Raw genomic sequence first — 23,015 nt, 5'->3', positions numbered from 1 at the left:
TGTACATGTAGAGAACCATAAGTGATGACGATTAAAGGGCAATACGAATGGGTAGTCTTTTGTTTTTCATCCACATACATGAAATACTTCATTATATCCATGTGCTCTAGACATAGCAAACAGGTGGGATGTATTACTTTGGCTTTTGGCACTTGTCTGAGTATCAGCACTGCCCGTTCTCACAGGGCATGTGATAGGATAATCATAGAAGGGCTACCTTTTGCTATGTATATAGGAGATAACTAGTACATATGTCCTATGGGTAGATGAGTAAAAGGCTAGCACCTCTGTTATAAACTAACAAAAGATGTCAATTCACTCATTTCTACATGGCATGTCTGCCTAGAGTTTTATTTTAAGGAAATGACAAGGTATACTGCCCTGCACGCCGTGCTCTCCACTTCAAGGTTTTAAAAATGTATTTAACAAGTATTGGCAATGCCAACAGTGTTGGCTTTTGTGTAGGCATGGGACAGACATTTTCCAGGCACTGCCATGGTGGTATTAACTGGCCATCGATGGTAGCAGCTGCAAAATGGTGCAAGTAACTGAGCATATAATAGCAGTGCCTGGCAAATGCATACTACTTTTACAGAAGCCAAAACTATTGGCTTTGTAAATGCTTGTTTTTAACAGGACTTCAGTGAAGGATATGTATAGTGCTTATAAATCGAGTTGCTGAAAGCAGATGTGGTTAAGACATTTTTACTACAATAGTAGCGCATTTACAGCTCAAATTAAGCATTTAACTCTGAGAAAACTGCTTTGATAAAACACTTGGAGGTACTTCGAGCACAAAGATGGATAGTGCGGACAATAAAGCTAGCTCAAACAGAGCCCAGGAGGATGTGTGTTGGGTGGGGAGGGGCCGGATGTGGGTGAGCATGGCCATAGGGATTAGCATGGCCATGGACAGGCTGTGGGTGGGTAAATAACCAAACAACAGCTACACATTTCGTGCCCCACCTCATAGTCCATTTCTCTCTAAGTGTACACTGATGCAATAGTTTCAGCTTATAAGTGTTGCTTTAGCGCCACCTAATAGTCAAAACTAAAAATGGACACTGGACACTGCCTGGTGGAGCACAGCAAATCAAGTAATTAGCTAGAGAGCTAGTTTCTCAATAGAGCCTTAATGAAGATAAGTATTTAGGTTGCAAATTTTCTATGTATAATTTCAATAGGAGCTATATGGTCTGCGCTTAATTGCTCAGGGGGGAGAATGCTCAGGGTGCAGAATAAAATGTGCCAGCAGAGCAGGCCAAGGCACTTATATTTACCAAATGATTAAAGTCATAAACAGATTCATGACAAAGTGCACATTTTATTATAACAATGAACGCCAATGCACTTTTCTGGATCTTCTTTTTCGACAATATATGGTTGAAGTTGGCTGAAGAAAGGATATTCCAGATGTAGGAAGAGGCTTTCTGTGTGAAGTGTGCTAAAGTAATCCTGCCTGAAAGAGGTTGCAGCACTTGGTGGATGATAATGTGGTCAAGTGTCTTCGAGATGAAGACTCATACTCTGTATAATGGAGGAATACAGGGTGAGGGGTAGCACTGGTGTTTTGGCTAGTGAACTGTGCTAAATTGGGGATTATTGTATTGGAAATAAAACCTAATCAAGTGATGTTATGGGAAGAGGCGATAACAATGTTTAAATCCAATGGGTCCCTTGAAGTCACTGAAAAGACACTGAAAGGTTTTGACAAGAAGAGAACGGTGGTACATTCAGAAGGAGAGATGGTTGGAAGGATTATACATTTGGAAAGGGTTACATGGGTGGAGGAAGGGGCAAAAAAGTGAGTCCTTCGGAAAGGCGGACGTCGAAAAGTGTTCCATTCTTTTGAAAGGTTCGAGATTTCTGACATATAAAATAGGGAATGTTTCAAACCTTGGTGTATTCTGACAGAAGCATGCATCCATCTGCTGTGAGTGTGCTTTGGATAGCCAGGTAAGGAAACCAAGCAGCAATTAAGAGTGCTGCATAAGTCTCATGTTAAGCTGCAAGTAGAAGGAATGTCTCTGATTGGAGGTGGAGGTGAAGACATCTTTGGACCGGGTGCATAAGTTGTTGATTTTCAGGGTGCACACATTCCACTGTTTCTACTCTTTTCATATATGGTGTAACATATTGGCTCCTAATGAATGAATGCAGGAGTGAGCGTTGGATGTGTGCTGCTTACATTGATTTGTATCTATTGAACTGGCTCTGCCTTTCTAACTAAGATAATGTAAAACAATTATGATGTTGTTGTTGCCACCTTATTGAATGGAGAGAGCAGTGGAATTCAGTGTTAAAAAACTGAATGAATGTCCACTTTCATCTCCACTCTTTCCTTTTCTGTGATCCCTTGAAAAACCTCAAATAGAATGAGTGTGTCCACTTTCATCTCCACTCTTTCCTTTTTCTGTGATCCCTTGAAAAACCTCAAATATAATGAGTGTGGGCATCTTGAAGATTGTAAGACGCTCCTAAAATCTAGCATGATACACATAATCCCTATACCTGGCAGACAGCCACTTGGACAGCCAGGAGAGGATCAGAGGACCAATGAAAATCAGGTGTGTTAGTCACTTAATGCCCAACTATTTTCTTCTTTCCCTTACTCAATAACTAACCTCCTATAATAGACCTATCATACTTGCATCAACACCTCATATTCTTTCAGCTGGCTGATCCCACCTTTTACATCTACAGGGTTCCTCTGCCAGAACCCTCTTTCCAACTAGCCTTTCTTTAAGGTAAATCTTGCCACCACTACTTATGCCATTTGAGTTTACTTGTTGTTTTAGTTGTGCCATGAAGGATCATCCACAGAAGACTGGCAGAGGCACTTTGACAGGCAACACTACACAATAGTGCAGGATAAATCTTCATTTGGTAGACACTTGGGGGGGAAGACTGCTTGTCTATCAAAAACTTGGTGAGCTATTTCAGGGTCAGGTACATATTAAACAATGGAAATAATGACACATTTCTTACATTTTCAGAAATAATGAGTTGGTGTATCTACATTAAGTTTAATTGTCCTGCCTACTTTAAGGCTGTTTTAATATGGGATTCCTGTGATGTGTGGAAACCTTTCTATTCCCTTGGTTTGCTGTTTACAATATTATAGCCATGTGTATTGTTTTGCAGGCAAGATAAGCCTGCCCTTTAAAACATGCTGAATCCCAAATTGGTGGGAAGTGAAGAAAGAACACAAATAACAAGGACTTTGATTTCTAATTCATATCTTGGAAGAAATGTGGATCATCTCCATTCTATATTAGACTGGATCATCTTGGTAGGCACCTAAAGGAGGTACCTTCACTGGTAACATTAAATAGACGATTGTTACTATCAGCCAATTGCATATTGTTTTCCTCAAAAGTCTTTGCACTGCAAATATAACTGAAAGATGTGAACTGACCATTCCCAGCCCATCTTCTAATTTATCTTGAGTGAATCTTTCCTACTTCTTGGTGGTTTTAGTATGAAACAGCAAGGCTGATTCGACCCTGTTTGAGTACGTGTTGTGGTATATTACATGCATGATTACTGAATACAAAGTTGGACATAGCTAGGATCGTCATTGCAGTTATATGGATCCTTATGATGGAAATACGAAGATGGTTACATTGATGCAGGTTTCACTCAGTCCTGTTCACTAATTGTATGTAATTGGCTTTATAAAGCTCTTTCCCATGTTTCATTATTTGGATACAGTGGTATGTAACTGATGCTGTCTTAACAGAGGAAATACATGCCCTGTTTGTTCATGACAAGTGCTCTGATTTGGGTTTGTAAACATTTGTGACCACAGAGGTTTCTAAGGTGTTATCAAATTGGATACATTAAACCTTTAATGTCGCCTACTATTATGCAGTAAATCATGATGTAGTCAGCATTTAGCTCTATTTTCAATTATGTGGGATTAATGAGCCATGAGGAAAGCACAGGGGCAACACACTTGGATTGGGAATAAGGCAATGCCATGCAAGATGGGTTTGATGCCTGGTCTGGCACTTAGAAGCTGGAAAAACGTGGGAATTAAACACAATATAAATCACCAATAAAATACATTGTTGTTCTGTTAGGTTCCATTTAGTCTGATAGTTTGAGCTAATGGTTCTATTGCCAGATTGAAAGGAATAGGGAACACAGAACAACCCTGCCCTGACCCCAGTTTGAACTGATTACTTGAGGAAGATGTATTTGTTCACTATAACCATATCCGAAGGTTTGCTATGTACAGCCATGGTTGAACTCCTTACCTTTTGCCACCTTTGAGCAAAGCATGTTATTTTCACCAACTTGGAGAGCTACCATTTCTAGGAGCACAGGCCTGCCATTTGACCCAAAGACATCTAAATGATGTGTATTCGATCTTCTAGTTTAGCCTCCAGACCCATTTCTACTGGGAATTATGATGTGGGTCGGCAAGTCTCAGCATCCAAAGCATGAGTGTTCTTGATATTGCCTCGGCCAGATAGATGGCTCTGTGCTTTTGTATTTATGCTATTTCAAGAGAATGTCGACCTGCAACATGACAGAAAATTACCCATCGTTATGTGTGAATCGTTTAATAGCACGTTACAGTTTGTTGTCCCAGTTATATGTACCCAGTTATATGTATCGGCCTACAAACCAGAATGCAAAGTTATGCTGGCAGGAAAGCCACACATTATGAAAGACTCAGATATGACATGCATGCACTTGCTAACTGTATTTGTCATTGTCATCCTTTAATGTATTGTTAAAAATGTTTTGGACATGTATCTCTGCTTCTTTGCCGGTTAATAAAACACAATTTACTTACCAATACACAGCATTGCAAACGCTAAAATACTATAAATAATCATTCTCATATGCAATCACTTAACAAAAGGTTCCAGAAAATATGTATGTTGTTCATCACTATGAAAACTTCTTTGCAATGTTGAAAATAAAAGGAAGCAAATTAATAATCCAGTACAGTAAATAACACTACATTTTAAATCCAAAAGGAACTGTTAGTAATTACACAGTGACAAGACATACGAAATACCAGTCAGTAAACTGAAGACCAGTGGTTGTTTTTTTGAAAGTCTAAAAAATAATTACTGCAACCCTTCATGCGGAGACATACTAACAAATAACAGTACCTATCACCGACTGCATATCACAACCATCTATTAATTCTACAATATTCAGCCTTGGAACGAGCTAAAATTAAAGTTCTAAAAGGTATTGCTTCTTTTCAAAGACTAATGAGGCTGCCCATGACTTTTTAGAGAATGACTTTTATGGATTGGCTTACTGCTTTGAATCAACAATCTCCTATTTAAGATACTGTTTCTGTGATCACACTCCAGACAGAGATAATAAGCAAGTGTACTTTAAACCAATGGCAAACTGGCTTCATTTCACCATGTTTGTCTGCCTGCATGTTTTTCCCTTGCATTTTTGAAGTTGAGGCAAAGAGAGACTAACTAAAGGCGTAGGCATATATTCTGTTGTTACAAGACTCGAGGAATGAAGCTCCGGTTTTTCCTTTGCTTTAATTCAGCATAAGAGTCTAGAGGGGCTGGTGAAATAAGGTATGCTTTTTGACTTAAAGATTTTCAGATAACGACTATCAAACAAACAATGCTATTGTTGAGAAAAATAGGAGAACATTTTGCCTGTTTAACATCTCTCACAATGTTTAGATACATTCATTCATGCTGTTTACTGAGTATTCAGGGGATTTAAAGGTCAATTGGTCATAGACAAAACGTCTGCATGTGTTTGACACATCTTTCAAAATTTGTGAATGAAATGCATGCACTTGTATACATTTTTGAAAAATCGTTCACACATGCTCAACTGTTTCCAATTATAATGATTGTAAAGGGCTAGCTACATGCATAACTGTATTGTAGAACCCTGAAATCAAGGGAAAGGGTTAGGGGAATCTGACCTTTCTCTAGCTTTGTAATCACTCACATCAGCTAAGTTTGAGAGTACTTGCTGTGGAGAAGAGCATAGTAAATGGTTAAATTGTATAACAGTCGGATGTGGGCAATAGCATAGTAGAAAACAAGTGCATAATACAATAATAATAGACCAGCCTGACTCAGGATGCAAGATCACAAAGATCGGAAGTCCAAAAGGCCACTGATGCTCATAGGGCGAGCCCATACGATTTCTGGAAGAGGAAGATCTTTAGTCTTATGTCGCAGTCGAGGTGATTCTCCCAGACTTTGTTGGTAACAACAGACTGTTCAAGAGGAGGGTTACAGCTGCACTTAGAAATACATCTGGCAACATTTCATTCAATCTTCATGCAAAGATATGGTTCAATAATGGCAATAGATTATCTACAGTAGTGAATTAGTCTGCTTTTTCTTTTTAATTGAAAAGAAGGTCAATTACTGAGCCTTTCTTGCATCAGAATGCAGAGGGGGTAAGAAGGTGTGCTACAGCAGTGTCCATTGTTCCAACTCCCTATGGATGTCCCGAAGCAGGAGCTTTTTCTACTGTAGTGAAAAAAAACACTTCCACTTTACTACAAGAACACAAATATAAACCTCCAGGGAATTGTTTACAATGTTTACTGCCACTTCTTGGGTACCCACCTCTAATACCCACAATTTGTATATATGCTAGGCGATAAAGCAGGTGGTATTTGTACAGTCCTGCCTGTTTTAGCATTAACACCATAGATACAATTTGGTGCAGAATCGTCTGCTAACACATCATAGTATATTATTAGTAGTAGTAGTAGTAATAATAACAACAATAATAATAATAATAATTATAATACAATACAAATAACACTACGAGCTGCACTGTCTTTATTTGCCAATAATCGCTGAGCTGGCGGGCCATTACCACCTATGGTAATGCCCCCTGGGCCTCAAGTTAACGGTGGCCCGGGGGCATTACCATGAGGTGGAAATGGCCTGCCAGCGAGGCGGTTATTGCCATAAGTATTCTGGGGTCTGCAGGCTCGGGATACTGGTTTTCCCGAGTTGCAGCCCCGGAACACTTCTGGCTTATGAAACATTTTCAAGCGGCAAAGCTTTGCCGTTGGAAATGGTTTTGTTGCAGTACACGCTGGTCCTAGGAACACTATACCACGCGTACTGCTTCATTAGTACGGAGCAACAGGGCACCATTTTGGGCGAAGTTGCTCCATACTAATGAATGGGATAAAAATAAAAATAAAAAAAGCCACCTTGGAAAAGGGAGAAGGGGCTACGTGGGGTCCCTTCTCCCTTTCCAAAGTTGCCTTTAAACAATAGTGTACCCGGCACGCGAACGCCATTCGTGCGTCCACGGGATTACACTGTGGTATGGCTCGGAAACTAGCTAATCCACGTTCAGTGTTTCCTGTGAATGTGGCGTGCTGGGTACTAATGTGTTATATTGTTGGGTTCATTAGTACAGTTATTTACCAATATGTAAGAATTATCTATGGCCTCTTGCTGTTTCCATTGTTTGAGTTGAGTGAGAAGTGTGTTTGCCATTGTGGTATAAATTTTGTTAAGAAATTCCATACATTCTGGAACAACTTTTTTGTTCAAATGTAATTTTTCACAGTAAAACATCATTATCCAGTATCAAACTCGTTCTTTCTCACTAGGTTTCAATCTTAAATGTGATGCATGTTTCAAGACAAATGTATCAGATAAAACTAATCAAAGTCGAAATATCATGATTTGTTTGTGTATCACAGAAATCTGTCATAAACACGCTTCCAAAGAAGGACATATTGAAATGCAGCTTGGCATAGGTGCTATAAAAAGATCACTCTTGGCAAACCAGACATGTTATTATTTATTGTTAGTCATTTGTTAAAGGGTGAGGGCTTGGGTAGAGCTGTCATGAATTTAACCTTAGACCATGAAATTAAAAACAGATCCCTCTTGTAAATAGATGAGTCATATGACCCACATGAGGACATCAATAAAACTCTTACTAGTGAATTATGAGTCTTTTATTGGTCAGTTTCAACCTAAGATGGCATGACTATTATATCTCATGATTGGGCAGTGTAATTTTTCAGAGTTTTTATAGGCCCTATATCATATTAGACAAGATTGTGGGAGCCCCTCAATTGAGAATGAACATAGCTCAAATACCCGGTTCTATGGAATATGTCCCACTCAGAAGGGTCTACAACCACGTTTAGCTCACTGCACCTTTTACAGAGGAGACATAACAATTTGCATATCAGTCTGGACCCAGCCACAAGGGCAGGACAGCACCAAAAGGCCAGGGATTTCTTCTCTGAACAAGACCACATCAGCAACTACAGACATATCTATGGGCCTTGTTGGGCTTCCTCAGTGAGGTCAAGCTGAGCCTCTCGAAGGCACAGTGAGCAAGGAGTCCATGTCTGGAGTAGCTGGAACAGGTGTCTGGGTTGCTGTTTGTACTCTTTTTCAGAGGATATTTGCCTAGCATTTCGGTGCTGGACTTCCCAAGTGGGTGAAACCAGACTGATCTGAAAATGGATATTTCTCCTCTGTGCAAGGTACAGTGAGCTAAAACGCGGTTGTAGTCGCTCCCGAGTGGGCACCTTCCCATAAAGCAAGTTTTTTGCCCTTGTTTATTGTCGGTAGAGGCGCTCCCCGACAACTTTGTGACTGTTTTATTTTAGTTTAGACTCCACACCAACATAATAATTTGGAGTAACAAATAAAACATATCATGTGACAAAAAATATTTAGAGTAGATTTACTTTGATCTGAATTTATAGAGTTTTGTTCATTTCTTATTTATTTGATGTTATGTTATGTTGATTTATACCACGCACCGCTACCACCCGAGGGCAGTCTCCAGGCGCTCAATGGCCGAATCTATTCTGGAATGGATTATCATGTTTTGTTTTATGCATTTCTATTATATGTTTGCAATTGCATATAGTTTGGAATTACTTGTTTCAGTGCCTTGAAACTGTACATCTGGCAATGCTGCATATTTTAAATAATGAAACGCACAGTTCTTTTCCTTGAAGTTGGATTTAGCAATTATTTTCCTACAGCACTGTGATAAATGATTTGCTTCAATTCTTCACAGGTTTCATTTGGAAAACTTTGTAAAAAAAAAAAAGACTCAATGCTTCATGGGTCGGGGATTGGCCACTCTAATGAGGGATTTGTCCATCTTTCAAATATTTGGTCCATCTGTAAATGGCTCTCCATGCTGATAGCCATTCTCCCATCCTAACTTGTCAATTCTAGAAGTGCCTGCTCACAAAAGATTATTTTATATAACTCTCAAAATACCAAATGTCAAAAACCTTCTTTGTGATGTCAATATTCTGCAAAACAGGACACACACTCAGAATGAGCCCGGCGAGAGCAGACAGTCAAGGGCACAGTGTTGCAAACTCGCATGCCGCAAGCCGACGCCAAGGTCACACCTGCAAATTAAGCCAGGCACACAGTGGAAAATGCAATATTAATTGTGCAGAATTCTGCCTCAACCACGGTCTCGCCTCACGTGACCAAGCCGAACCTGACAGGGTGCCAGGCCCAGGAGGAGGGAGGCGCCTGGATCCCACGTTTCAAGACACAGGCAGATACAATTAAGCGACTCAACGGACATCTGCGGCGGTGGGAGTAGTCTGCCTTCCAGCATATGAATAAATCCTCACATTGTCTGCACATACCCATAGTGATACATTGTTGCAAATGACAGGTGCACCGCGAGCTGGGAACAGCGATGGTCCCAGACTGGGGGGGCTCGCGAGTGGACCAATCAGAACATGGGGCTCTTATCACTGACGCCATTAACATTAGCCAATCCTCAGGGGTCTTCATGTAACAATTTTCATGTATCAAATTGAAGGGACAACCCAAGTATACCACCTGACTAACCCTCGACCACTAATAACGCTCTCTATACGTATGCTATACTAACCCTACCACTCGAGGAACCAATCCAGAGTGGCGATAGGTTTTTTGCTAACTTTCCCAGGTGACGCAAGTAGCGCGTCATACTAAGGTAAAAAGGGCCTGCGAGCACCACGATTAGGAGAGAGTGTCAGGACGGACGCGTACGATCCTTGACCCATCCCTGCCGTTTTGTTTAATAAACAGCAGAATCACCTTGCTTCTTGCGTGTGTCTCATACTCAATTTTCTGGGATATACGGGAGGAGTTGGGGCCTCCCTGCCCGGAGGTCCGCGGATGGCCCAGCCGACCCCGGGAGAATTTCCCCCCGACACACTGGAAAGAGGACATGACAGCCGGCTAATCAAATTCCTTTTTTTCTGAGCTGTCAAATACATTTGCCAAAAACAATCTAATGAAAGCAAGGCATGGTATGAAAGACCCCATTATGCGATGTTTCTATTTTTGTATGTTCATGTTTAATGTGTTGATTTTCAGTTTGTGTTTAATTTGATTTGCAGCACAGTTACATATCAGTGGGTTCATTTTTCTTTCATTAATCATCATGCAAAATGTATTCTTTAAAGCTGTTAATTTGTATTTTCAGTTTTATGTTTTCCCATGAATGAGTAGGACATCCGCGAAATTAAATGCATACTTTTTGTCGTTAGCCATTATGCATCAATTAACACCCATTATATTGTATATCATATTGTTGCAACATTGCATATCTATTGTATTACATATGTGTGTGTAGAGGGTCAATCTGCCACATAAACCATGTATTTTAGTTTGAAATAAGATTCAGCAGCAATACTGCTGTTAGGGTAAAATATTTTCTTTTTTGTCATATTCCCAGTTCCTTGTTGAATTTGAGGCTAATGTCATTCAGTACTGGCAGGCTTTGACCTTGTTATGAATTCTTGGCAGCTTTTCCCTGTCCTGTTCATTACCAATGCAAGCTGTCAATCATTCGAGTTCTGCTTTCATGTAGATTATAGCTCACAGGATTTATCTCAGACATTTTTTAACTATTCTTTCTGTTGGTCCAATAGGAAGGTTTCGAAGGTGTCTGTTGTTTGAAACCCCAAATGCACATATTTCTATTAGAATTATACTACTAAACTTAGAAGTAAACTTTCAACATAATACAGATGTGTGAATAAATGTGTGCTCTTTCAGGCATAAAGGAAGCACAAAGACATGCTTGCATGATGGAATTCGGGTTTAATCCTGGCAGATCGCCTGACATTTTCTGAGACGCGGCTTGTGCAGTTCATATTTTATTTGACATGTCCAACCTAAATTATATTCCTGTTCACTAACGTACGTTGAAATTAGATTTCGTACACTTAGGATGGTATAGTATTTCATAAGGGTAGAAAATGCAAAGAATTCTTAAAACGGAATGTGAATTCTTGCCCTCTGCATATTTCAAATATTGTAGTAGTCCTTATAATTGTATTTCACCATCATTTGCTTGTGCACATTTTTCTTTTTTTAGATACAGAAAACCGTTCTCAGGATACAGTTGACCTTGGCTTACACATGTGTGTGCTGGTTTCTTGTAGGTTCAAAGAAGCCTGCATTTTCTGTACAACTGTGCAGGATGTTTTTTGGTCAGATAACTTACTTGTCTAACACAAATAACATGTGGGTAACACATCTTCAAAACGATAGTTTTTTTATTTCTGAAGCAGCACGACAGCTACATATAATTAATAAGATCATTAAATTAATTGAGCACAGGACTTTAGAGGCAACTTCAAAAATTGGCTTCATGTCAATAGTCATAGTTTATTTTTGTTTATTGATGTTTCAGCATAATTCTTTGTTTATGAAACATGTGGTTTCATGAAATGCATTTATAGAGCCAGAAGTACAATATGAAATAGTGAAATGAGGCCTCCACAGTGTGCTGAGGAACTCTCCTGACACTTGCCATGTGATCATTGTCATCAGATACCACTATACTATTTTTCATTGAAATCAGGTTTGTAAAAGTGCTTAATTTGAATACATTTCACAAAAAAATCACAAGATTCTGCTTTTGAAACTGTTGAATCACCAGTGCATTTACCTGAAACGTTTTGTTTTGTGTAAGTGGCATACGTCAGATTTAAAACCTCAGGTTGGATAATAAACCAACTTCAAACCCTGTTATCCTGTCACCGTTCAGAAGCAAAATGAGAAAAAACAGGCAGTTCCTAATTTCAAGGATGTGATCATAATTACAGCATAGGCAGTTCTGCCTAACCTGCCTGCAGTGGTAGTATGAATGTTACGCATACAAGATCTATATTGTAAGACGTTTTCTCTAGTCCTTTTTTGTTCATTTATGACAATCAAAATAGTATACTTTCAGAGGTGCTTATCATTGACAAAATGTGATGTCTTTTTTCTATAATAGTTGCTGTCAGGGATTACAGATGTATAGATTAATATGACTGGGCACATGTTGTGCCCTAGTGTTCCACCGTAGTCAGTTGGAGAGTTGGCCTGGTTGGTGGGCATCAGTGAGTTCCTGTCCAGTAACATACTTGTATTTGTAATGGATGTAAATAACTTAATTTACCTGATGTGTCCTGTAAATCACTTTACAAAAATTAAACTCTTTGCTGCAAAAGAACCTGAACATCTTGTTGATATTGCGGCACATGGCAGGAGAAGTCCGGTGGACCAGCTGCTTATAGAGGAATCGTCTGTCCTGTATTTAGGACCTTAAAAAGTCTGTCTGTGTCTCTTTTTTGAAATTTGCAGGTTCACATCTGCCAGCAAGAGAGTGGTTATGTAGGTCTAGATGATCCACATGTTTATATAAAATGGGCATTCATCAATGCCAACCTATTTGGCACCTCATCTGCTCGAACTCTGGAATGAGAGGAATGTAGGTATGATCAGTAAATTCATACATGAATCTCGTACCACAGCTATCAGGGATGATACTTATACCCCTCATCGTCAACAGATTGCTGATCCAGTATGCCATAGTCATGCTATCTGGGTCTTCCCAGACTCTGGGCCTTATTACAACCTTGGCGGTCCGGAAACTACAGTGCCAGTAAGCTTATCGGCACCGTTGTTTCTGGACCGGCAAAGTACAAGTCTGTGGGCGGGTTGCCTTTCTGCCCACCAGGTCTACCCTGGTGGGCGGAATAGCATCTGCCCGCAGACTTTCATGGAAGCACTGCCACCGTTATTAGTGGTGCCGGTGCTTCCAAGGTCCCCATTCCCATTGAGTCCTATGGGACTCAATGGGAATGGAGACTAACAATTACTGCTACTGGACCGCTGGGACTGTAATGCCCCAGTGCTTCCGGAAAGTCAGGCGGTGGTAAATCATCACGAGTCTGACGGCAGCCTGACGGTTTTACCAGCATGGCTACCGCCAGACTCGTAATGAGGACCTCTGAGTCTTATATAAAAAGAGTGTTGTGTAATGCTTAGAATCTGGATAATGGTAGTACTATCGCTAGGCGGATACCTACTGCACCTAAGCATGTTTTCTGGCTGTAAAAACAAAGAATATCACCTCATAAACCATAGGTCTGAGGGTCATAGCAAACCCCAGTAGTGTATTTTTCTACTATCAGTTTGAACCAGTGCTGGGATTACATGTGTGATCCACCATCAGTATTGGATCAGGCATTTTGATTTTCTATGCTCTTTTTTCCTCATTTCCCCTCGCTTCATTAACAGCTCTCCCCTACTTCTTCAGATCATCCTCTTCCTTTCTTCATAATACTGCCAACATTTTTACCATTTCTTCATGCCCACATTGATGAATAGACTACTGCTCTGCGAGAGTACAGGGATAAGTATTGGCTAACTCACTTATTCAGCTCCAAAGTACTACTAAACCAGCAGTAATCCCAACCATGAAAGTGGAACAGGTGCAGGTCGAATGGTATACTTCTTACAACTCTTTTGGTAGTGCAGGCATGAGAGTGAGCCGATAACAGTTGTCACCCAAACAGCTTTAGTACAATGATTCCAAAACAAAAGAATGTCCAATCAAGATATAAACATATAACGACTTTAATCAAATAATAGAATGCAATCAAATTAATTAAAAATATGATGAACCTACCTCTGTGAGAAAAACACAGGCAATGAAGAAGTTTGTCTGAAAGAGCACTCTAGATTCTTAAGCATGGAAGTTCAAGCTAAAGACTTAGCAGCAATGTCAATGTTCAAGGATATGTAGTTCAAAAATTCAAAAAAGAATGGCTTTAAAGGTCCTATGGTCCTGTAATGCTGACCGAGGGTACAGGGTCTGTGCAAATACATTTATTTTCTTGTTGCTGCAGGGGTGTACATGGGTACCTTTGGGTTCTTCACTATCTATCAGTTGGATCCCACTTTTGACACCATATGTAAGGGTGTGGAAAGAGGAGATTGACACACCGGTGGTATGATTGTTGCTAAATACTTTTATTTTGTCTAAGAGGGGTTTCCCTGCCTCAACTCATTGCTAAGGATGTATCAGAATGTCTGTAACTAAAAAGTCCACTGTCCTATGTCAAAAACCTAATCCCTTCCCTTACATCTCTAAACAAACTAAAAGGTTGGTGAGTCTTCTTGATACAGAAGAATGGTTCCCTTCTTCTGTGGAGCGGACTACCATTCTAGTAGTTTGGAAGGACTATTTCCTGGAGAATGACTCCCTTCTGCAGATTGCAGTTCTTGTCAAAGACAGCACACGAGGTTCCAGATTGAAAAGTCTCAATTCATAGCAAAGTTCAAATGCAAAACCTTGGTACCAAGAGAATGACTCCCTTCTCCTGGTATTTCTCTGGCTTCTCAAAATGTTCACAAATAAAGCAATGTTCCAACTTTCTGTCAATGACTCCTTTCCCTTGGCCTTTATCACAATGTTCAAAAACACCAGGGGGAATGACTCCCTTCCGCTGGCCTCTCCTATGCTTCTCACAATGCCAAGAGAATGACTCCCTTCTCTTGACCTTTATCACAATGTTTACATACAAACACCAGGGGGAATGACTCCCTTCCTCTAGCATTTCTTATGTTTTACCACAATGCCAAGAGAATGACTCCCTTCCCATGGCTTTATCACAATGCTCACAAACACCAGGGGGAATGACTCCCTTCCCCTGGCCTTTCTTTTGCTCCTTACGATGCCAAGAGAATGTCTCCCTTCCCTTGGCTTTTCTCCAATGTTCACAAATACCAGGGGAATGACTCCATTCCTCTGGCCTCTCTTATGTCTCTCACAGTGCCAAAAGAATGACTCCCATCCCATGGCTTTAACAAAATTTCACAAAAACACCAGGGGGTGTGACTCCTTTCCCCTGGCCTCTCTTAGGTCTCTCACAATGCCAAAAGAATGGCTCCCTTCCCTTGGCTTTTCATACATCTGTGGTGCACAGTACCTTGTTCACTCCCCTGCAGGTACTGTGGCTATGAAGAATAACAAGGATTTTCTTATCTGTTCAAGTCCCAGACTCATTTGGCGGGACTTTTTTCCACGGTAGACTTGCTTACTTCACCTGCCAAGTCCTACCCAGCATCTCAGGGTATGTCCCAGCTTCCCTTCCTGGGTTCGGGTCCTAGACCCTTACTTCAAAGGCACTTAGTGGTAGACAATCTCTCTTCCACTCTCCCTTTATAACTTTCTCCTCCAGGATACTTCCACCCTTCTTTTTGGGGTCCCAGTCCCTTCTTTGGTCCCTACCAGCTAGCCCCGGCAAGCCTGTATGTTCCAGGATCTTCTGTTCATGCTCCAGCCGGTTTCTGGACCCAGTCTCGGGTCTCGTCTGCCCGACGCTCTCTGCATCATCCGCACCATCTATCCCATCTCCGTAGCTGTTCCCCACTGGCCTGCCTCTCTGGAGTGGGCCATGTGGCCCCTTATCTTTCTCCATGCTTGGTAGCCTGCTTCAAGTCGAGAAAAGGGTCCTTCTACCTCTGAGGGCCCGATTCTCATCTTGGCGCAGTGAGCATGCTAAATAGCACGACACACTGCGCCATTTCTTGACGCCCAGGCACCACTGCTATTCTCATGTGGGCCTGGGCATCTTTGCAAAGCACGACAGTGCTTTCGCTGTAGTCCGCCTGTTTTTAATAGAAACAGGCGGATTGCAGAATCTCAGCAGCATTTTCGTTAAATAACAGCATTTTTGTTAAACAACGAGGGAATCGTTATTTAACGAAAATGCTGCCGAGAACACAGTTCCTATACACCAAAGTGAGCAGCTTCAACATTGCAGGATGTTGAAGCTGCTTACTGTGGTGTATAGGAAAGTGTTCATATTCACCTGTGTGGTGTATATGAACACTTTCTTTTAAAGCGAGCAGCTTCAACGTTGCATCCTGCAACGTTGAATCTGCTTGCTTTGGTGTAAAGGAAAGTGTTCATATACACTCGTTATTTACAACACACGGGTGTATATGAATACTTTCATTTACACCAAAGCGAGCAGCATCAACGTTGCATCCTGCAAGTGTGGAAATGGTTGGCTTTCATGTACATATTATTTTCCATGTGTGCAACTGACTAACGATGTAAGCAACTATGTGAGCATGCATAGCTAGAACATTATATGTGACAACACTTACTCAAAACCAACCTTTCAGCTGAGAGGAATATACACCATCAATTTGTTCTCCATAAAAACAATTGGTTTAGATGTGGCTATTCATTTGTGGAAACTTCTCAGAGACAATGCAGAATGATTTGATGCCATTGGGAAAAACTCCCATATGTATTACACAAACAAATATCATTTGTAACTGAGGTGGCTGTCAAAATATTCATACATGATTAAAATATTTGCAAAGGAACAATGGCAACTAAAAGTAATGTGTCAGAAAACATGTCAATAGTAGTTCATGTGCCACTTTAATTAAGTAATTCAAGGTTCAGGAAAACATGCCTCTCGTAATTAGTGTAAGGATAATAACTAAATCAGAAAAACTGCACCACAGAATATTAGAACCAGAATTCCTTATTCCTCTGCTAACTATGAACATTATATTGTTCTGTGAACAGAGCTGTGACAACACTTACTCAAAACCAACCTTGCAGCTGAGAGGAATATAAACCATCAAATTGTTCTCCATAAAAACAGGAAAATTATCTCAACAAAGAGGCAAACAATTAACATTAGGGAGTCGACTACCTGCTTCAACCCACAAACCTACACTGATATTTGCTAATCAGTGGCCAGCATAGCAGTTACATTGGAAAGAACTCTAATAATATTACTGCCCGATCCCAAGAGGCATATTAAGGGAAAAGAACATCTTATAAGAAGCATAAAGTATCCATATTGGCAGAGCTAGTTGCTTTGTTACTCCCTGAAAAATCATTTGATTCCAAGTAGGAAGAAAAATCTTCTCAGAGCCCTGCGTGTAACCCTGACATAGGAAGAGAAATGACAGGGCACATAATACAGCATATGGTGTTGCCCACCCTTCCTCACCACAGCCTACATAAAATTCAACAAGAACCCTACTTAGGTTTCTTATGAGGCCTGAGTGTCTTCTTCTGTGACTATAGATCCCTCTTCTGCAGTTACCTGATACCAGTTAAACAAGATGCATGGGATTGCTAAAGGCAATAAATGCAGAACACATGATTATATTGGCAACCCCTCAAGAGCTGAGCACAGAAAGAAACAGAAAGTGCAGTTGTCTAGACAGTTACTAGAGTTTCCTTTCCATTAGCAAACAAACACTTTGCCTTCACTGTACTGTATTACCGAAACATCTGACTTGGTTTTTGAAAGTTGCTGATTTCTTCTTCATCCTCCTGTGCCTTCCTCCTAACCTTCCTCCGCCTGTACCTCGCCATGGCTCCTGGGCTCGCCTCCAATACTGTTGACAGTGCTCTGTAAAAAGTGAGGAATTGTAGCAGTAAAACACTCACTGGGCTATATACATACCCACTAAGAAAAACATATTTAAAGCCTCACCATGATATTATGTGCAATTTAACAAAATGTCGCAATTCTGCATGTACACAATGTGCAGTGTATTCAAGATTTTTTTGGCTGCAGATCCTGAAGTCTTCCTCCTTCAACTGGTACTGTGTTGACTGGGGTATGTAAGTACCTTAATCTTTGTGATTTATGTAAAGCTTCTGGGATGTTTTCTGTGATTGGGAGTCCTCTCATCGAGGTGACCAAGGTCCACTGCTGGAACCCTCCAAGGGTGTCTTATCTGAAGTACCTGGACCCAAAAATATTCAGTATAATATGTACTCTCCTTGTAAGAATGTACTCTTTTGACTATTGTATGGTTGGATTCTCTATTTCTAACAAATGGTCACTTCATACAAAAAAGATGTCAATATGTATGAAACAAGCTGTTGTGCTTATATACGTGATGCTAACAATATGGGGGGAGCTGAACTCCCGGCCATTAGAGCATATGAAGCTAAATGTCATGGTTTGCTTGTTTCACTGGTGGAGTGTGGTCCCTCAATTCTACTTTATTATCAGACCTTATATGTTATATCTTACTCCGGATTCTATATCATTAAGTATATGGTTACTCTAAAGGCCTAGTTTAAACCAAGAGACTTTGGTTCCATGTAATAATGTCACCACAAAAATATCGCCATACAAAAATATCGCTGAAAAATTGTCGTTTTTGTGGCGACATTATTGCATGGAACATGCGGGGGACACCCCCGCAACCCCCACATTTTTTGGGGGTTTTTTGCCCCTATCGCCACATATATGGTCACCCAAATAATATCGCCATGACATTTTCCCAGCGATATTATTTACGGCAACCATATATGTGGCAATATTAATACCTGATACCGAGATTTTACTGGGTGTTTTTTCAATGGAAAATGTCATACATTCCCAATCTCTCTCTGCCACAAATAGTAATAATAATAATAATAATAATAATTAGGCTTTTATATAGCGCTACAAACCCTCAGGTATCTGAGCGCTGCTTATTATTACCCACGGTGTGTGGTGCTCATTTATCGACCTCGGAAGGATGAAAGGCTGAGTTTGGCCCCGCCAGGATTCGAACCTGCGTTAACAGGCTCTGCACGGGTGTCAAAGCGGGCGCTCTACTCGCTGTGCCACTTGACCGGCTAGTATTTTTGTAGCACTGGGTTTTTCACATGTGTTTAATCATCCTAGTGCAATCTTGTCTCATTCAAAGTATTTCCTTAAAAAGGTCTATGACAAGTAAATGAACCCTGTTCCGAGTATGACAATTCAAGCCAAAATGCCAGTAAGAAGCGTATTTCCAAAATCTTATGTAAAAGGGGAATCACTGACCTATTCAGCAAGGCTGCCCCATCCATTTTCTAGAAGATAAATTAACTTGTTTTGTTTTAACCAACTCCCCTTATTTTCTACTATTGTGAAATGGTATATAAATGTAGAAATGTCTTGCCACTATAACTCAAGTCTTCTGGAAGGCCTATAGATTTTTATGCTTTTTTGTAACTATTATGCACTTCCAAGAGAGCGGTATCTTTGTCCTATGTTACGGTTACAACATACCGGATCGGGTGTTATCAGCCCGGGGCCCGCGTTAAAGGGTCCCTGGGCTGTTAACACCCGATCCGGTACGCCGGAGAGGGTGTTAAGGCCATTAGCACCTCAGATTACCAAAGCAGTAAAACCGGGTGTTAAAAAAATAAATAAATAAGGAGGCGCCCCGTTCAATGAATTAAATCCTTTTCCAAGATGGCCACCATGGAAGGGGGTGGCGGGGCTCTTCGGAGCCCCTCTTCCCATTCTATGGTGGCCGGAAGAAACAGGGAAGCAGGGGCTGCGTCGGCCTGCACCACCACAACAAACAGATAAGTGGGGCGTGGGAAGGGGTCAAAATAAAAAGGGCCGGAGGGTGGGAAAAGATGGCGGCAGGGAGCCGGCTGTCAGGTGGGAAGAAACGTGGGCTTTCACTGGAGGTTCTAGCCCACGCTCTTAGCCACCTGATTAGAGGACTGCCCCTGCCAGTGTGCTAATGGAGAGTCTTTAGAAATGCAGTAGAAAGCATAGAAGAGACATAGAAAAAAAGTGAATGGAAAGTGGTGAGTGCCAGAAGGGTTGTGGGATGCAAATACTGATCAATGCAATAGGGTTAGGGCAAGAGGTTAGCATATTAGGACAGTGCAAGGAGTGTCTGGGATGGTTATAACAAATGCAGAGGCACAGACGTGTAAGAAATGCAGAGCATTTGTGGTAGCCATGGTATGGCGAGTACGTTACAAAATGTGTAGCACATTGAGAATAGTACCTTACAGGCCATGCTTCCGAGGCCTACCATGGCCGGACAGGGACAGACAGGAGTGCAGGTCCTTATAGCGGACCTTTAAGGGGGGCCGGCTTCGCTAGCCAGCTCCTTTGTGCTCCATGTGTAAAAGCCAAGTAAGGCCAATCCTTGCCCAACAGGGGCAAGACTCACAAAGCCCCAATGTGGATGTTGCCACAGTGGCAGCCATTTCTACATGGAGCAGATGCTCTGTTGTTTCCAAAAGCACCCCAGCACGACTTATCTTAACCAGCCAGGTCTGTTGGGGGATGCAGTCTCCTGGGTACGATGAAGGTGCCTGTGTCTCTTCTAAGGGCGAGAAAGGAGTGCAGATCCTAATAGCGGGTCCTTTGAGGGGGATTGCTAATGATGAATTTATTTGTATATGGTATTAGTTGGGAGCAGTGAACTAGCAACATTTGCACAAAGCAGTTTCGCAAATCTAAAGCAGTGACTCAATATTTGTTGAGGAATTATATTATTTTTGCATACAAATAGTTTCTGATTAGTGAGCTTTCCAGATGTCATAGGTTCCTTTCAGCAGTTCTCATTCAAAGGGCAGTAAGAAATCCTCAAAATATAAAAACCCTACTAAGCAAACCTGAATTTGATTGTGCAAGCTTTCAGGACATGGAAGCACCTGTCTTTAGCGAGTTGGGGTTATCTGAAGAGGGGACCTGTGGCATTCAGGTCTCAAAACAAAATATGGCAGGATTAGGAGGAAATCATACATTCCAGATAGTTTGCTCTTTAAAAAGTTTATAGGAATTCCTAAAATGCGGCTGTGTATCTAAATCAGGCAAACACTCCCAAGTTATTTGCAAAACATTATAAAAAGTAAAGACAAAAAAGCACTTGGGACTGATAAACAGGTGGGGCCTCTGTAACTATGTATGCACATTTAATTTTCAACGTGTACCTTCTGAGCTGGTACTCGCACAGTTAGCAATTCAGAATCCCTTGTCATTCCTATTTATTTTTTTACAGGAATTAAAAATTGGGCAATCAAATTAGCACCTCAAATCGTCAGATAATTAAAGCTTCAATGTTCTTACACAATTCTCTATAATACAAAAGCCTGCAAAAAGCCTTCAGCAGATTGTACCCAGACACAGACCTACTGGACAGGAGCACATGGAAAATAATTATCTCTTTAATCATTTCAAAACAGGGTTCAGGCCGGGACATGGCATCAAGACAGCCCTACTCATAGTCTGGGCTCGGGTCCTAGCTGCAGTATTCAAAGACTTGACTTATTCCCTTTCCTATGTTTAGAGCTCAGATGCTTTTGACACTGTAGGCCTTTACCTATTATTATAACCTCAGGTCCCTATACCAGGACTAAATACAAGAGGATTACCCCCATTTAAAATGAACTCGATGCTCGAACTTTGGATATTTCCTAGGGGGACTCTGCCCCATTGGAACCCTTATGTCTGGGTAGTAGAGTTTAATGTTCCTCTTACGCTCTCTCTCAGTCCCTCCTCTGCCTTCGTTCCATCGCTCCCCATCCCCCACATCCCATTGAATCAAAGAATGTATCATAAAGCTTTTAGTAAGTTATATTTAACTGCTTGGTATTTACTGCATATGGATGAATCTGTTTTAAAATTAATTATTCTGACCCATTTCTCCAACTATTCTTGGGTGGAGAACACCAATCCCTACTTAGAGGGATTTTTCTTGCTTGCTACCTTCACTCACACTGCAACATGGGACCAACATTAAAAACATTTCCATAGTCACTTCTGAGTCGCAGTCCACCCCTGCACCTAATAGCTCATTTTTCTCCTCATCAGAAATCTGTTGGTCATTTATGACAACCAGCTATGGCTTGCCACTGAAATCAAGGCTGTCACATAAGCAATATTTTAACAATTCCACCTACCAAAAAATCTTCTGATTCAGTGGTCTTTGCCTGGTCTTATAAAATTCAATCATATTGCCTGTATTGTATGCAATGCCTGATCATTGCTCATCCATGTGACTCCATACATCCCCACTTCCTCTGCAAAGCTCTACATTCATGCTAAAATAATCTCGTGGTTATCCCACAGTATTTACAGAAACATTTAGGAAGTGTGGACTATTCTATATCTTGAGAGGTAAAACGTGGGAATGTGAACAAGATAAGGCATGAACCTTCACATCTCGATTTCTGAAAACTCTGTAAAGTGCACCTGTTCTTCAAAATCCTGATTGGACAGTGCCAAGAGACTTTTCAGTGTGGGAATGATACTATGACAATGACTTGGCCATGACTCACTCTATCATTCATTCATTCTATTATTCATCTATGCTGGTTGCTAGTATTCTGCACATCAAGACATTTTAGGGGGTAGGTTTTTGTTTGAAAATTGCTTGAGAATCGGATAATATATTTTGAGTTCCTCGTACCTAACATGGTTTTCAGTCAAGGAGAAGGACCACGTATTTGCAAATGATCTTGTAATGTTTCATCATATTTACTTTATTCTCATGCATTTTCATTGTTGGCAACCAGATAAGTGATCTAGATTTCACTATGCAATGGGTCGATAGGGCAAATCTGAATTAAAATGAGTAATTGTAATACAAATATACGATGCTTTTTCCAACTAATCAATAAAATATGATTCCCAAAGAGCTGTATGGTTGCTTGTTTTGTAAAGAGTGCATAAAGTATTGCAAGATAAACAAATCCACATTCTGTGAGAAAATATAAACAGTCTAATGAACATGATATACTTTGTTCCCAGCGGTCTAAATTTGCAAGCGACACACAATGCAAATTTAGTGCATTCCAGTGGCAGCTCAAGTGAATCGGAAAGCAGCTCGGAGTCAGAGTCTGACAGCGAAAGCAGCTCTAGTGACAGTGAGTGCAACAAGGTGACACGTATTCCAACACCAGAGGTAAAGCTATGTTTTCAT

At 40.8% G+C, this 23,015-nt stretch overlaps 1 protein-coding gene across 3 annotated transcripts in view; it reads left to right on the top strand.

Annotated features, from left to right (window-relative positions):
• Positions 1 to 23,015, top strand: part of AFF2 (ALF transcription elongation factor 2) — a 1,055,119-nt gene that overhangs the window by 855,239 nt on the left and 176,865 nt on the right. For all 3 annotated transcript variants that reach the window (XM_069612762.1, XM_069612763.1, XM_069612761.1), the window contains one exon: positions 22,844 to 22,997. In XM_069612762.1, coding sequence (XP_069468863.1) covers positions 22,844 to 22,997 — 154 coding nt within the window. The remainder of the gene's footprint in view (positions 1 to 22,843; positions 22,998 to 23,015) is intronic.

Source organism: Ambystoma mexicanum, chromosome 5p (genome assembly GCF_040938575.1).
Source record: "Ambystoma mexicanum isolate Mex_15411 chromosome 5p, UKY_AmexF1_1, whole genome shotgun sequence".
Classification (NCBI taxonomy): domain Eukaryota; kingdom Metazoa; phylum Chordata; class Amphibia; order Caudata; family Ambystomatidae; genus Ambystoma; species Ambystoma mexicanum.
This window is presented reverse-complemented; position numbering and strand designations above follow the sequence as displayed.